At 37.6% G+C, this 15,493-nt stretch overlaps 1 protein-coding gene across 2 annotated transcripts; it reads right to left on the reverse strand.

Annotated features, from left to right (window-relative positions):
- Positions 1 to 6,015: 6,015 nt before the first annotated feature.
- LOC127634299 (lysosomal cobalamin transporter ABCD4-like) lies at positions 6,016 to 15,262 on the reverse strand. Of its 2 annotated transcripts, none has more exons than XM_052113791.1 (19): positions 14,916 to 15,262; positions 14,615 to 14,733; positions 14,232 to 14,359; positions 12,992 to 13,131; positions 12,759 to 12,875; positions 12,375 to 12,500; positions 12,170 to 12,220; positions 11,942 to 12,036; positions 10,504 to 10,625; positions 9,923 to 10,014; positions 9,660 to 9,758; positions 8,675 to 8,880; positions 8,483 to 8,574; positions 8,343 to 8,379; positions 8,020 to 8,069; positions 7,819 to 7,895; positions 7,641 to 7,717; positions 6,900 to 7,015; positions 6,016 to 6,638 (listed from the first exon to the last, which is right to left on the reverse strand). In XM_052113791.1, exons 1-19 carry the CDS (start codon positions 14,945 to 14,947, stop codon positions 6,570 to 6,572), a joined length of 1,845 nt encoding a protein of 614 aa, XP_051969751.1. In that variant the 5' UTR covers positions 14,948 to 15,262; the 3' UTR covers positions 6,016 to 6,569. The 2 variants fall into 2 exon arrangements, with proteins under 2 accessions (XP_051969751.1, XP_051969752.1); XM_052113792.1 differs by having other exon boundaries at positions 6,019 to 6,638; positions 7,819 to 7,871.
- Positions 15,263 to 15,493: the final 231 nt, after the last annotated feature.

Genomic DNA, 15,493 nt, shown 5'->3' on the forward strand with positions numbered 1-15,493 from the left:
GTAACTAAAAATTTAATTAAATGCAAGTACTTTAAATGTAATTACAATGCAACAACATATATGTACATAATAAGTACACTGTATCAAATAGTTAAAGTCACCTAATATAAAGTGGGTCCAAATCATGTAATTTTTAATAATGCAAAAATAATTAACTGAACTTTTTCAGTCAATTTAAAAATTGCACTGAATTGCATTATGGGTCAAGCTAAAGGTTGTTGTGATGGTGAACCTCAAAGCCAAACATTGTGCACCTGACAGAACTTTTTAAACAATGGCTAAATAACAAAAAACGAAATGTACAAACCTTATTTCACTTCATTTTTAGAAACTGAAAAGCACTCCCATTAAATATCAACAAACCAAATTAAATGGACCATCTCAAACAGACCAGTGAAATCACAGAAATTAGACTACATAGCAGTTCTACAAACGACGAGTAGCTTCTCCAATATATAACAAAGTTAAACAAAAGGATGTTGGTCTTTGAAAAGCATGACATTTGCTATCTCTGACACCTCACTCCCCTGAGCTGCATGTCCCAAAATAACCTCAGCTGTCGGGCTCTGTCTCCAGTATGTCCATTTGTAGAAGAGACCAGACCTGAGATGTGATAGGACATGCACTACAACAATGTATTTATGCATGAATGTATTTGTCAATGGGCGTTTTTCTCATCACATTAATTTACAGTCTCTCAGAGCAAGTTTGCAACATTTTGTGGATATATCCATAAAAAGAAATATATCAGGAGCATTGTTATATTTATATTTAAATTGAGCAATGCATCATCATATTAAAACATAATCAAACATAGTGCCTCTAACTCATTGATTTGCAATGTCCCACTAATAAAATAACCAAAAAATATAAAAAGCAAGAATGTTTACTCTTAAAAAGGGAAACTTAGGTTCACCTTACATCCTGTACACTGCAGATGAAGTTAACTCTTACCTTATTTTCTCCTCAAGCTACAGAAGATATAAACCAATACAGTTCTTCATTAATATCACATGTTGGCATGAGAATATATCCGTGTGAAAACAGGTAAATTCCGTGTACTGTAGAAGAGCGAGGACAGTGTGTTTTATCCCCCAGTGTCTTTGCTTTCGGTGTGACAAATAGCTGACGCTCCTCTATCGGTCCTGCCTCCCGTTCAAAATAGATCTGTCACCCAGTGCCAATGTCGGGCACTGGACTGAGGTTAAGCTGGACTGTTGCACTCTCCTGCTTTAAAATGGCAAGCTGCTTTAACAGTTTCCCCCCTCAAATATTACTAGTAACCGAACTATTTTAAAGCTCTTACTCTGAGGGGTCTCTAATGTTTAGCTTCCTAATATAATGAACTATTTTAAGGTTAAATTAACTTTTAATTATACTTTATATTAATGTTCTTAATAATCTTTTTAAAATGTTAATAATTTTAATTTTTAAATGAGTTATCAATTATAAATTTTGACTGGTCTAGGGTGTAAAAATATATCTGGGACCACTTTGTATTAAGGGTCTTTAACAACTATGTACTTTAGAATTTGATACAATGTACTTATTATGTACATATGTGTTGTTGCATTGTACAAACATTTAAAGAACCTGCATTTAATTACATCTGTAATTACACTTATTAACCTTATGCCTAACCCTAACCCAACCCTTACCCTAATCCCATCCCCTAACCCTACTTATAAACCTACCTGTACCTCAACCACAGAAGCAGCAAATGTGAAACTTGTGAGAATTTTCCAGAACAACATGTAGTTACACAATAAAATAAGTTGTATTGTATGTATTTCAGTGTTAATAGGGATATGTCGAATCAAATATCGATATATCTACGATAGTTTTTCTCATGGTATTGTATCGATATTTATATTCAGAAGTGGGTAGAGTACCCAAAATCTGTACTCAAGTAAAAGTACAATTACTTTAAAAAAATTATTACTCAAGTAGAAATGTAGGCACAGCGAAGTTCTAGCGGGAAGACTAGCAGCTGTACATCATCGCATCATTAGCTGGGTAATTCCCAGCCAATCACATGTAAGCCATTGCTTTATAATCTGCTCACAATCTATCACATTGCTGTTTCAGTGTGCTAACACGGCACCCCACCACCACCACCAGTTGAGTCCCGTCCTGCACGGGGGCAGGCTCCTCGCCCATGCCTCCTGTCTCTGGCAGGATGTGACTGTTCCGAGTAACTTTGGACCACCAGACGGGGCCTGCGCCAAAGAAAGACATTACTTTTCTGTTTTAAATTCATCACTCAAGTCTGCGAGTCTTCCTGATAGAACTAAAAGTAGTCATGTAAAAACGACTTGGTAAGTGTAAGAAAGTATCCATTTAAATAATACACAAGTACATATACATATATATATATATATATATATATATATGCATTTGGCAGATGCTTTTATCCAAAGCGACTTACAGAGCCCTTATTACAGGGACAATCCCCCCTGAGCAACCTGGAGTTAAGTGCCTTGCTCAAGGACACAATGTTGGTGGCTGTGTGGATCGAACCAACATTTATGGTGAAAAATGTGAACAATGTCCCACAGACACATTTACATGTAATGCTGAATAAACCGAAACAAGATCATGCTTTATTAAAGCCTACTGTCACTATATCAACAGTCATGTTGCATTTTAAAGTCCTGTATTGATTCTTAGATCAGCGTCGTTACTGCATTTTTAGTGTCTAAATAATTAAATCATTAGTTCTGTACACTAATGGAAAACTGAAACTTATCTCGTATTTGGAAGTGTGTTGGGCTTATTTACGCTCAGAGCTCTGAAACATGCCGGATCTGTCAAACGCAGAAATTTAAACACACAAAAAATTTGGCACACTGTTACTTCAAAATCAATTTAATGAGCTCACCAGGAGACAAAGATGTGTTGTTTCAAGCTACATGTTCTTCATCAGACATCAGGACATAACTGAAATATTCCCAAATGAATTGGAATTGATTCAGAATCAAATCAAATTATGATATCGTGATGTATCACAATATATCGAATCATGTGTATTGTAATACGTATTGTATCGTGAGGTGCCAGGTGATACTCGCCCTTAATGTTAGTACATAGGAGTCACCTAATATAACACTATGGATCCCCTTTACATAATACCAAATGCATTAACAAAAGCACAATTCATTTAAATTATTTCGCAATCCTTTTTATAACATTGCTTTACCTGGTGTGCTGTTTTGTCAATGTTCCTATATGGTGTAAGTTGTCCATGCAAATACATTTGTTTTTTAGCATATTTAAAAAAATATATATAAATTATACAAAAATAATCACTGAAATAAAATTTAATCACACTGATTTGGCAAACTTTTCATGAATTGTCATTAAACCGAAATCAGAGTAAATATTTAAAATACTACATCACGCTTAACTAATGTTTACAATTATTTAAATGTATGTATTTTGGCAGATGCTTTTATCCAAAGCAACTTACAGTGCATTCAAGGTATATATATATATATATATATATATATATATATATATATATATATATATATATATATATATATACGCTCACCTAAAGGATTATTAGGAACACCATACTAATACTGTGTTTGACCCCGTTTGCCTTCAGAACTGCCTTAATTCTACGTGGCATTGATTCAACAAGGTGCTGAAAGCATTCTTTAGAAATGTTGGCCCATATTGATAGGATAGCATCTTGCAGTTGATGGAGATTTGTGGGATGCACATCCAGGGCACGAAGCTCCCATTCCACCACATCCCAAAGATGCTCTATTGGGTTGAGATCTGGTGACTGTGGGGGCCATTTTAGTACAGTGAACTCATTGTCATGTTCAAGAAACCAATTTGAAATGATTCAAGCTTTGTGACATGGTGCATTATCCTGCTGGAAGTAGCCATCAGAGGATGGGTACATGGTGGCTATAAAGGGATGGACATGGTCAGAAACAATGCTCAGGTAGGCCGTGGCATTTAAACGATGCCCAATTGGCACTAAGGGGCCTAAAGTGTGCCAAGAAAACATCCCCCACACCATTACACCACCACCACCAGCCTGCACAGTGGTAACAAGGCATGATGGATCCATGTTCTCATTCTGTTTACGCCAAATTCTGACTCTACCATCTGAATGTCTCAACAGAAATCGAGACTCATCAGACCAGGCAACATTTTTCCAGTCTTCAACTGTCCAATTTTGGTGAGCTCTTGCAAATTGTAGCCTCTTTTTCCTATTTGAAGTGGAGATGAGTGGTACCCGGTGGGGTCTTCTGCTGTTGTAGCCCATCCGCCTCAAGGTTGTGCGTGTTGTGGCTTCACAAATGCTTTGCTGCATACCTCGGTTGTAACGAGTGATTATTTCAGGCAAAGTTGCTCTTCTATCAGCTTGAATCAGTCGGCCCATTCTCCTCTGACCTCTAGCATCAACAAGGCATTTTCGCCCACAGGACTGCCGCATACTGGATGTTTTTCCCTTTTCACACCATTCGTTGTAAACCCTAGAAATGGTTGTGCGTGAAAATCCCAGTAACTGAGCAGATTGTGAAATACTCAGACCGGCCTGTCTGGCATCAACAACCATGCCACGCTCAAAATTGCTTAAATCACCTTTCTTTCCCATTCTGACATTCAGTTTGGAGTTCAGGAGATTGTCTTGACCAGGACCACACCCCTAAATGCATGGAAGCAACTGCCATGTGACTGGTTGATTAGATAATTGCATTAATGAGAAATTGAACAGGTGTTCCTAATAATCCTTTAGGTGTGTGTGTATATATATATATATATATATATATATATATATATATATATATATATATATATATATTATAGTTTTTGTTGTATCAGTTTGTGTGTTCCCTGGGAACTGACCCATGACCTTGGCATTGCTAGCGCCATACTCTACCAGTTGACCTACAGGAACAGATTTGAAATTGTACACAGAGCCTTACGATTTATGGGCCCTTTACCTATTAAAACTACAGTTTTTATTTGTTGTGGTCCCCCCTGGACATTTAGGCCCCTAGAATCATTACCACCTTTCACTCCACTAGCTACGGCCCTGCTTGCGCATGTTACACAAGCCATAGTCCATATATCATATAACATTTTAATGGAGATCACATTGACACTTCTGACAAACACTTGGGTTGTGATGGTTTGGTTATTTCTCTAGCGATTGTCTCACATTTTCCTGAAAGGCCTTTCAGTGGGTCTTTCCCGTGATCTGTTCCAGTCAGCCTGTTGATTGACAGCAGCAGATCGGCCAGGCTCACATTTAAAACAGCCTGAAACTCAAGCAGAGGGATCAGCCGAACTCTTTAGTAGATGGGATAATTTTGTGCTCAGCTTTCTGTAGCTTTCAGTCGCAAATGTGTCACTTTCACAGCCCGACCTGGTTTTGAGCTACCTTGGTTGAACTAAAAAAAAAGTCACACTATCAAAACAACCATACATTTGTGGTTATGTAAATGGTTTTGTGTACTAGCTTAATCCAAGAGGTGTACTCAGTAGCTCAAGGCTGGTAATTTGAATGTTGATGGTTCAAGCCCCACAATGATGATAAGTTGCTTTGTTTAAAACATCTACTAAAGAGCTACTTGCTTTTTATTTTAAGCCAAACAGTTGCCAAATCCTAAACTCTTAAGATACAAATCTGTTGTCAGAGTATCCAGAACAGAAGCCTTAAATGTTTTCTAAATAAAAAAGGTGAGAATATTTCTGATTTTAGCTGTGAGCTAAAGATATAATGGTATTATAGCATGAGATATATTAGGGATGTAGCTTGTAATTAGTTTCCTCATCTTCTTTCTCAAGACATTCCCTACATGCTAAAGACTGAAATAGCTTTATATATGCATGTACTGTTGGGAAAAGTGTATATATCTCTTCAGTATGAAACAAGTGGGTTAACTTCATTTTCATTATGCTGAAGTGTTCAATTAAATTTATAACAGTAAATATTAATCCTGAATTACACTTGTTATTCAGGCTGGAAAATGTTGTCCCTCTCCTGGTCAGGAATGGAAATGACACATGAAAATACTGTAGTTCGATTCTTTTGACAGGCTTTTCCCCTTCAGAATAATTCATTGGAAGTCCCCACAAATTAGTCAACCAAAAACTTTTAGAAGTTTTCTTAAAAAGCCATTTACTTCCATCTTTTCTAAGCCAAAACATCTGGGACTTAACTGCATTGTTAAACTGTCATTTGCTCGAACATTAAAAGGTCAATATCTATAATGTGTATAAAAATGATTGATTATACTGTAAGATACATGAAATATATTCTAAAGGCACTATGCCTGACATTATGTTCTTATGTGTCCTTCATAACAAAAATCCCTTTATTCCTTTGGCACAAAACAACCAATTAAGGTTGAATGAAGCAGCAAGTTCACACTTCAGAAAAGAAGATTATGACATCACTAACATCAGTAAATCGTAGTATGCTGTCATCCGTAAACATTAAAACATTACTCCAAAGTCTTGAGCTATTTCACATGAAAGCACCAACAATGCACCACAAAACAGACCATTATGGTCTGCATAGTGAGGTAAAGTCTGAAGATTCAGGCCTCTTTGATTTTTTCAAGTTCCCACTGGCCATCTCCACAGAGTCGCAGCATGACATCATGAAACTGTTTAAAAAAAAAACCAGGAAAATAAAAAGCTTTTTATTTGCCATCCAAAAATGGCAAGAAACATCCTTACAAACTTTAAATAATAATAATAATAATAATAATAATAATAATAATAATAATATGCATTATTTATCCAGTGCCCTTCAAAATCTCAAGGTATCTTTACAAAGCCTGAGAAATATGAACACTACTAACAAGACAACATTAAGAGCACTGAGATGTTACATCAGTCAATGTGAAAAGGTCATAGGTCATCACCTTTTTCAGACTATTGTGGTGACCCAGGCTGATGAGGGTCATTCCCAGCTGCTTACAGGCCTTATAGAGCTGCCCTTCTGCCTCCTCTGTCAGAGCACTGGTGGCCTCATCCAGCACTGGTACAAACATCATTATAATTCATGACAAAAGTTATAAGAATGGGATAACCTTATTGGTTGTTAAAGTGTAAATCAATATTTGAGTTTTTATACATTTATATACTAGTGTACTTGTAAACAGAGGTCGACTGATAACTGAGGTGGTGGAAAATGCAGATAACCAATTAATCGGCCGATAGTCTTTAGCAGGTCTGACTACCACCCCTGGAGTCGCGAGTTGGAATCCAGGGTGTGCTGAGTGACTCCAGCCTGGTCTCCTAAGCAACCAAATTGGCCCGGTTGCTAGGGAGGGTAGAGTCACATGGGGTAACCTCCTCATGGTCACTATAATGTGTGGCTCTTGCTCTCGGTTGGGCACGTGGCGAGTTGTGCGCGGAGAGTAGCGTAGGCCTCCACAAGTGCTATGTCTCTGCGGTTACGCGCTCAACAAGTCAACTGAGATTCATCCTCTGCCTCCCGGATTGAGGCGAGTCACTACGCCTCCACGAGGACTTAGAACGCATTGGGAATTGGGCATGCCAAATTGGGAAGAAAATAAAAAATCAAACTGCGCATGTCAAGGCACTTCACGGGGACAGGAAGTTAAACAACTTGTGTTGTGAAAGTTTATGAAGGTGCTGACCTGCATATTTGGGTTGTAGGTAGAACAGTCTGGCAAAGCAAAGCCTTTGTACTTCTCCTGGTGATAAAACTTCATACCTGTGAAAGGGTGAGAATAAAAGTTTTCAGAATCCCTTGCTTCTAACTTTACTAAAAATTACCAGATTTTTTGCACCCAGAAATGAATACTCATTTCTCACCAGTTCCAATCTACTTTCGTGTCCAGTCCTCCAGTTCTGGTGAGAAGATTCAACTGACATACAGAGACACAAACATGCTATTTAAAAAAATAAGAGGACACTTATGGATGTCAAAATATTCCCATCTGCTCAATGATCAAAATGTTAATTATTAATTAAAAAAAAAACTATTTACTGAAGCAGATAAAAGATTAGACTTACCACACCAGCAAGTTCCAGGTATTTTAATATTCTTTCATCATCTATGGGCCCTATAAGAAAAATGTAGATTGGTTAACGTGGTGTGAAATGTCATCATCTGTATTTACACCATTAGAATAAGTGTGTTCTTCAACTGGCTCAAGAATGCAGAGTACACTGACAAATGTGCAAGTCAGCAAGGCAAGTTTATTTACACATCACATTTCATACACAATGGTAATTACATGCATTTCCTTAATTCAAACAAACCAAATGAGCTTCAATGTATTCATTATTTAAATAATCCATGCAATTAGGTTTCATAGGTATTAGTTAATCCATACCTGAGGCTGGATATATGTCCTTTAATGGATAGATCACCTGCAAAGGAAAGCCAGCAAATTAGTTTAGAGTTTCAAAGATTTAAAAAACAATACAACTCTATTTTTTGTAGAGTTGTGCATAAGATGTGACATTGTCTCGCCTGTTCTCTAAGTGTGCCATCAGTCAGATAAGGTTTCTGTGGTAGGAACAATACACCCCTCGGCCCAAAACATGTGGTCATCTCCACAGAACCTGAGTAAGAGGAAAGAAATTATTCTAAAGTTCAGATTTGTTCTGTTGTCGCTCTATCACTTTTTTACGTAATAAATGTTCTTGTTTTCTCAATCATTACCACTGCATGGCTCCCAAAGGCAGTTGAGAACTCTCAGTAGGGAGGTCTTTCCAGTTCCTGTGTTTCCCACCACGAGCAGGTTCATTCCCTGACTGATCTTTAGGGTTAGATCCTTCACCAGTAGCTCTTCAGAGACAGGTGATTTATAGGACAGATGATCCAGCACAAACGCAGTATCTGCTGGGATGCTGTGAATCTCCAGATCACTGGAATAGAAATCATTATTACCGCTGTTATAATTATTATTAACATCAATAATAATCAGAATAATACATCTTTGCATGCAAACTGAAATCTTTATTGTGCATTCAGGACTACCAAGAACCATTTTAGAAATATCAGTAACTCCAAAGATTTTTTTGAAAAAAAAAAAGTTGCATCCAACGCTTGGAATGTCTCACATACACTCACTGAACACCTGTACACCTACATATTCATGCAATTATCTAATCAGCCAATCATGTGGCAGCAGTGCAATGAATAAATATCATGCAGATACGGGTCCGGAGCATCAGTTATTGTTGACATCAACCATCAGAATGATAATACAGAAAAATTATGTGATCTCGGTGATTTTGACTGTGGCATGGTTTGAGTATTTCTGTAACTCCTGATCTCCTGGGATTTTCACGCACAACAGTATCTAGAGTTTTCTCAGAATGGTGCCAAAGGTGAAAGAGGCCAACAGAGATAACAAAAAGTCTAAGGTAACTCAGATATCCACTCTGTGCAATTGTAGTGAGCAGAATAGCATCTCAGAATGCACAACACATCAAACCTTGAGGCGGTTGAGCTACAACAGCAGAAGACGCGTCGGGCACTTTATTAGGACCATTATTGTGTTCCTAATAAAGTGTTCCTAATAAAGTGCTAAGTGAGTGTACATATAAGTGATTCACATAGCTTGCATTTAAACGAGAGATGCACCAATATTGTTTGTTGTCGGAGCCCGATTATTTTCAAACACCTCAAAAACATCCCTTACCTGTCAAAGTCAACAGTTTCCTTTGACAGTGGATCATACCGTTCCTCTTCACACTGTTTCTTGGTGATGTCGGCCATCACTTCCCTCAGTTCTCCAATTCTGCAAAGTAATAAAGAGCAGACTATGTTTGTTTAGGAGCAAATACAACCAAAGGACAACCACACGCACATTCAGGAAACATTTTATGTAGCTGAAATAAAACAAAATATGGTGGCGCAGTCTTTTTTAAGCAGTCTCAGACATACAAAACATGCCTTCTTCACCTGTGTGTGTATCCAGCGACATCAGACAATGTGGTTGAAAGGTCTATGAGCTGAGTAAAGCAGTTTATCAGATAGATGCAGACGAAAGCATTCTGAAATAGACACAATGTGATTAGCCATCAGCCAACAATCAGTGCAGAAATGCTTGCATTTGATCTTTCTTTTTTATCCCCTTTTCTCCCAATTTGGAATGCCCAATTCCCACTACTTAGTAGGTCCTTGTGGTGGCACGGTTACTCACCTCAATCCTGGTGGTGGAGGACAAGACTCAGTTGCCTCCGCTTCTGAGAGAGTCAATCTGCATATCTTATCACGTGGCTCGCAGTGCATGACACCGCGGAGAGTCACAGCATGTGGAGGCTCGTGCTACTCTCTAGGAGGTTACCCCATGTGATTCTACCCTCCCTAGCAAACCGGGCCAATTTCGTTGCTTAGGAGAACTGGCTGGAGTCACTCAGCACACCCTGGATTTAAACACGCGACTCCAGGGGTGATAGTCAGCGTCAATACTCGCTGAGCTACCCAGGCCCCAACTTGCGTTTATTCTGTAATGTTTACCCTCATTAAATTAAGAAACTTACCTTACTGACCAAAGCACTGAGTTCTCCAGGTGTCAGGCCATCGTACACCCCAGCAAAAATGGGTATTGCAATGACAATATAGCTGAGGATGCTGCCCAGATAGTCAAAGGTATTTACCCCAACTGAAATGCAAAAAAAAAGGTAAAACGATAAGAATTTGGAAAGCAAGGAATAGATTTTATATCAATGAATTCTTTTAATTTAGAAAATGACAACACATTGCAGAGGAAGACCATTCTAAATTACTTGTGTGAAACATACAGTATTTTCATAGATTAAAGGAATAGTTCACCCAAAAATTATAATTCTCTCATCTTTTGCTCACCCCTAGTCTGTCTCAAACTGGTATGACTTTCTTTCCTGGGCAGAACACAAATGAAGTTACTTTGATGGAGATATGATGTGAATATACTGTATATCCATGCAATAAAAGTCAATGGTGACAAAATAGAACATAAAGGCAGTGTAAAAGTAATCCATAAGACTTCAGTGGATTAATCCATGTCTTCCGAAGCGGTATGATTGGTTATGGGTGTGAACAGACATCTGCAGTCTCCTTGGTGTGATCATGGTTTGAAGCTCGATTACACTTCCTCTGGCTTGACACATGCATTTTGCATTCACATTACATTTTGGTCTGTTCTCACTCAAAACCAATCATATTGCTTCAGGAGACTAGGATTAAACCACTAGAGTCTTATGGAATAACTTTATGCTGCCTTTATGTCCTTTTTGGAGCATGAAACTTTGGACCCCATTGACTTGTCTTGCATGATTAAACTGTATATATTCACATCATATCTCCATCAAAATATCTTTGTTTGTGTTCCGCAGAGGAAAGTCCAGTTTAAAACGGCATAGGGGTGAGTAAATGAGAAAATGATAATTTTTGGGTGAACTATTCCTTTTAAGCATTCTATAGTTGAATTTTCAGTAACAACAGTAATTTTACACTTAGGAATGTTACATTATATATACACCTTTTTCAAAATACTTATTTAGCCTTGTGCGACCCCGCGTCCACATGCGTGGACTTTGAATTTTGGCTTCATACGCAACGCATAATATAATTTCATTTAAACCAGCTGATCTCAGTTCAGTAGTCTCTGTGCTGTCTGTAAAGTGTTAAACTTTCGACATATGGAGTCATGTGACAAAACAACATGGCATCAATCACAGCGGAGTTTGTGTTTGGTTGAAAAGGCAAAAAAACTACATCTGGTGAGAAACCTAATAAAGTTTTTCATTCAAAAGATTAGTCTCTAGAATCTAGATTCAACCAATATGCCATAAAACCATTTGGTCTATAATTTTTATTTTTATGTTTCTTAGGGTCTACTAACAAATAAAAAAGGAGAATGGAAAATGCACACAGCGGTCATGCAGGATCAGGAGATTTGTTCAGCAAACAGGTTACTAATCAGAGAGGGACTCTTACTGTACAGCCAGAGCTCTTTGTTCATCAGGTTTCTCTGTGTGTGCAACAGGTTTTTCAGTCTTTGGTCAGTTCGCATGCGTTCCACCTTCCCTGCCCTAAACAATGTCACATCACTTATTGTGTTATCAGAAACAACTCTTCCGATCTGAGAGTAACATATTCATTTTCAGTTTTTTTTTTTTACTACACATACAAGGAAATGTGTTGAACTTTGAAGCGCATACTGACCTGTAGAAAGCAGCAGATTCTGCGTACACTCGAATCTGCATGTGTTTAAACCTGGAGAGATGCAAAACAAGCCAAAGGCATGATAAAGAACTTCTGAAGCAGTGCTGCATCTAATTAAAGAATTTGGGAAGAATCAAGATGATGTATATCTATAAAGATTTACACATGTAGGGTCTCTTTGCTTAATATTTCTGTGCAATTCTACCTGAAATCTCCCTCCAGCTTTTCTTGTTCAACAAGTAGCGACACAATGGGTCCTATTAAGATCTTGTTGATGAAGGTCCCAACCACAAAGTACCCAAAGATGCTTACTACTCCAATCCAGCCGGCACTGCAGACAAAATGTAAGAAGATCAGCCAAAAAGTTAAACTAATGCCATTTTAATTGTTTCATCCACTAGATTTACTTGCAGAGCTGCTGGAATATTCTACAGATATTTTATTGCTTTAATTCAAACATTAAAATAGGTGTAAGCAATGGGCTTGTTCATATGTTGAACGATTTTCATTTTGAAACAGATGACATTATAGTAGAGATTCTGCAATTGCAAACACAGATACACACGAATCATCTCGGTGACTCTCTCACCTGTTGAAGCACTGATATGTGTAGTAGGACACAGTGAACGGGGAGATCAGAAGTCGACTGACCATTGTGCTCATCTGCTTACATAACCTCTCTACATCCTGACTGATGCGCTGGTCTCTACACACACACACACACACACACACACACACACACACACAAAATGAAACCCTTATAATACAAACAACATACAGAGAATTCATTCTGACATCACAGGTGTTTTGTGAATACATTACGGGTTGTCGATGTCTTTGCGCAGTACGTTGATGGTGTAGTAAACGCGCCCCTGGAAGTATGTGTTATGAAGTTCTTTTGTTAAAGACTTCCTCCAGCCCACATACAGCAGACTGCAGATGTACTGATCCAGACTCTTCAGCTGCAGATTATTGATTAGTTATTGATCATGGCCTTGTTTCTTTAGAATCCACAGATTGGATACTTAGCAGACACTTAAAAGTTATTTAAAGTTGTCTTGTAACAAATACGGATGCACGGTTAAGACACATTTTCGATGATGACGATACTTTGCCACTTATCTGATTTTGTCATCAGATAACTGTTTTAGTTTGGAATACGCTTTAAAAATTAAAAAAAATATCTTTTTTTTTCTACTGGTCAAACAATAAATAATTTCCATTGAACACTGGATCTGTTGAATACATGACAGGCCAAAATTTTAATTGAGCCACAATGAAAGATAAATAGAAGTTAAAAAGATACAAAAAAAAATCACTAAATAAGATAACACAATGATTGATTTAAAAAGGTGATTTCAATCTTAATTTAATAATTTGTGCAGCATTAATGGATATCATAACGATGTTTCAAAAGTCTGCTGGTTTCAAAGCGTTTTGGGCAGTTTCCCTCATCATGTAGCCTCTAGGTAAGTGCTGCTTTCACAACCGTCATATCCATTTATGGCGGTATTTCCGTATTAACGTGAGAACGAGAAAGAATATAACTTCAATATTACATGTCCTTAGGAGAGCCAACCCTTCTACATATTGTGGCTATCATTACTTCTGGACTGCACATTTGATTCAACAGAGTTTTTACAAAGTTTGTTACTAAATAATTATAAATTAACCATCGGTTTTTCATATCGACGTTTTCATGCTTATTAACAATATGCCGATATGGTCAATAATTGGCCGATAAATATCAGCAACCGATACATCGTTGCATCCCTTATTACAATACAGTCCCCGTATTGTAACCTGAAGTATGTTTTGCTCAGTACAAAATGGAAATAGTTCATCGATCACCCTGTGTGGGATCTGAACCTGCAACCTTTCAGTTACCAGCCCAGAATGTATTACCAATTGTATGCAAGGCATCAATATGCATATGAAGCATTGATGATTGCCAACTCTAACAGTTACTGACCTAGCAAAGTTCATAATCTTTTCAACCACTGTTTTAACACCCTACCTCATCTCTAAGCTTCTTCAAACACACTGAAGCAATTCAACTCACCGTTGAATTGATCAGGATGAGTAGGACAGCATACGCCACCAGATGTTTGAACTTTCCATAGTTCTCCTCAGATAGTACCTCATAGAACTGACTGGGAATAAGACCCACTTGATAAATAACGAGCTGAACTGAAATACAAAGAAAACATATTGAGCAAACAATCTAGAGCAGTGGGTCCATTTTAAAATGACTTTCATTAAGAAAATTAACATTACTACAACATGTAATGTTCACATAGTTAGAAATCTATATATTTTTTTACATGTCTTATCCACAGACCCTTGGTTGAAAACCCAGGATCTATACAGAGAAGGCAGAACAAGCCATCATGTCCCGATCCTAAATGAATAAACACAACAGTGTGAGCATTTACTAACAGATACCTGAGAGTGTGACTCCAAGGAGCGTCATGAACATTCGCACACTCTTGTTGGACCAGGATGGAAAAAGGATTTTCAAAACACTGCAGAACCTTTGAAGGAACTTCCAGTCAAGTTTTGGTCTTGGAGGAAAAAACATCCACATTACCTACACATTTCAACTAGTGACAGTAGTTTAACTAACATATATGGTTGAACATTTAATCAAGACTTGATTAGAGACAAAAAAAACTACATTAAGCTAATATTTTTCTTTATTTCAGGTAGATTCCTTAAGATAGAAACTCAGAATAGAAGATCTAACCTTTTCACACCGGGGTTCTTCATAGATGGCATGGTGCTTGTACTTCCAGCCTTCTAACGGTCAAATCTTCTAGTACTTTGACTACTTTAAGCTCTCAGAAAAGTTTATTTCAGGAACTTTGAGTTCAAAGTCGAAGACAGCATGTGACAGAGCCTTAAACATGATATAAGTCTCTGAAACGTCAGTCAGAAACAAGAAGTAGCTTTGGCGTCTCCTCTCACCACCGTTTAAGCGAGTTATAATCACAATTGTATGCTGATAATGATTTTATTGAGTCGCATGAATAATCAAAGAAATACAAAACGTATATGGTTATTTTATTTCCCAGTCACATGTAAACAATCCTTCTTCTACGTCTCAATTTGGGCACGCATGCGCTGTCTGGCGCGACACTGCCGCCTAGTGCACAGGAATGATAATGACAGGACAACGAAATATATTTACTCACCAAGAATGAAGTACTAGAGGTACTGTTGCATAGTGACTGATAATTGCCACTATATATACATTATATATATATATATATATATATATATATATATACACACACACAGATAGGCGGTCAAAAGTTTGGAATA

The sequence above is a fragment of the Xyrauchen texanus genome, chromosome 41 (assembly GCF_025860055.1).
Source record: "Xyrauchen texanus isolate HMW12.3.18 chromosome 41, RBS_HiC_50CHRs, whole genome shotgun sequence".
Taxonomy (NCBI): domain Eukaryota; kingdom Metazoa; phylum Chordata; class Actinopteri; order Cypriniformes; family Catostomidae; genus Xyrauchen; species Xyrauchen texanus.

Excerpts from the sequence above, each read along its gene's own strand:
- LOC127634299 (XM_052113791.1), bottom strand. The coding sequence starts at position 14,947 with ATGCCATCTATGAAGAACCCCGGTGTGAAAAG. Across the intron at positions 13,132-14,231 it reads TCATCCTGATCAATTCAACG|CTGAAGAGTCTGGATCAGTA; the intron begins GTGAGTTGAATT and ends AATAATCTGCAG. Across the intron at positions 6,639-6,899 it reads ACCACAATAGTCTGAAAAAG|TTTCATGATGTCATGCTGCG; the intron begins GTGATGACCTAT and ends TTTTTTAAACAG.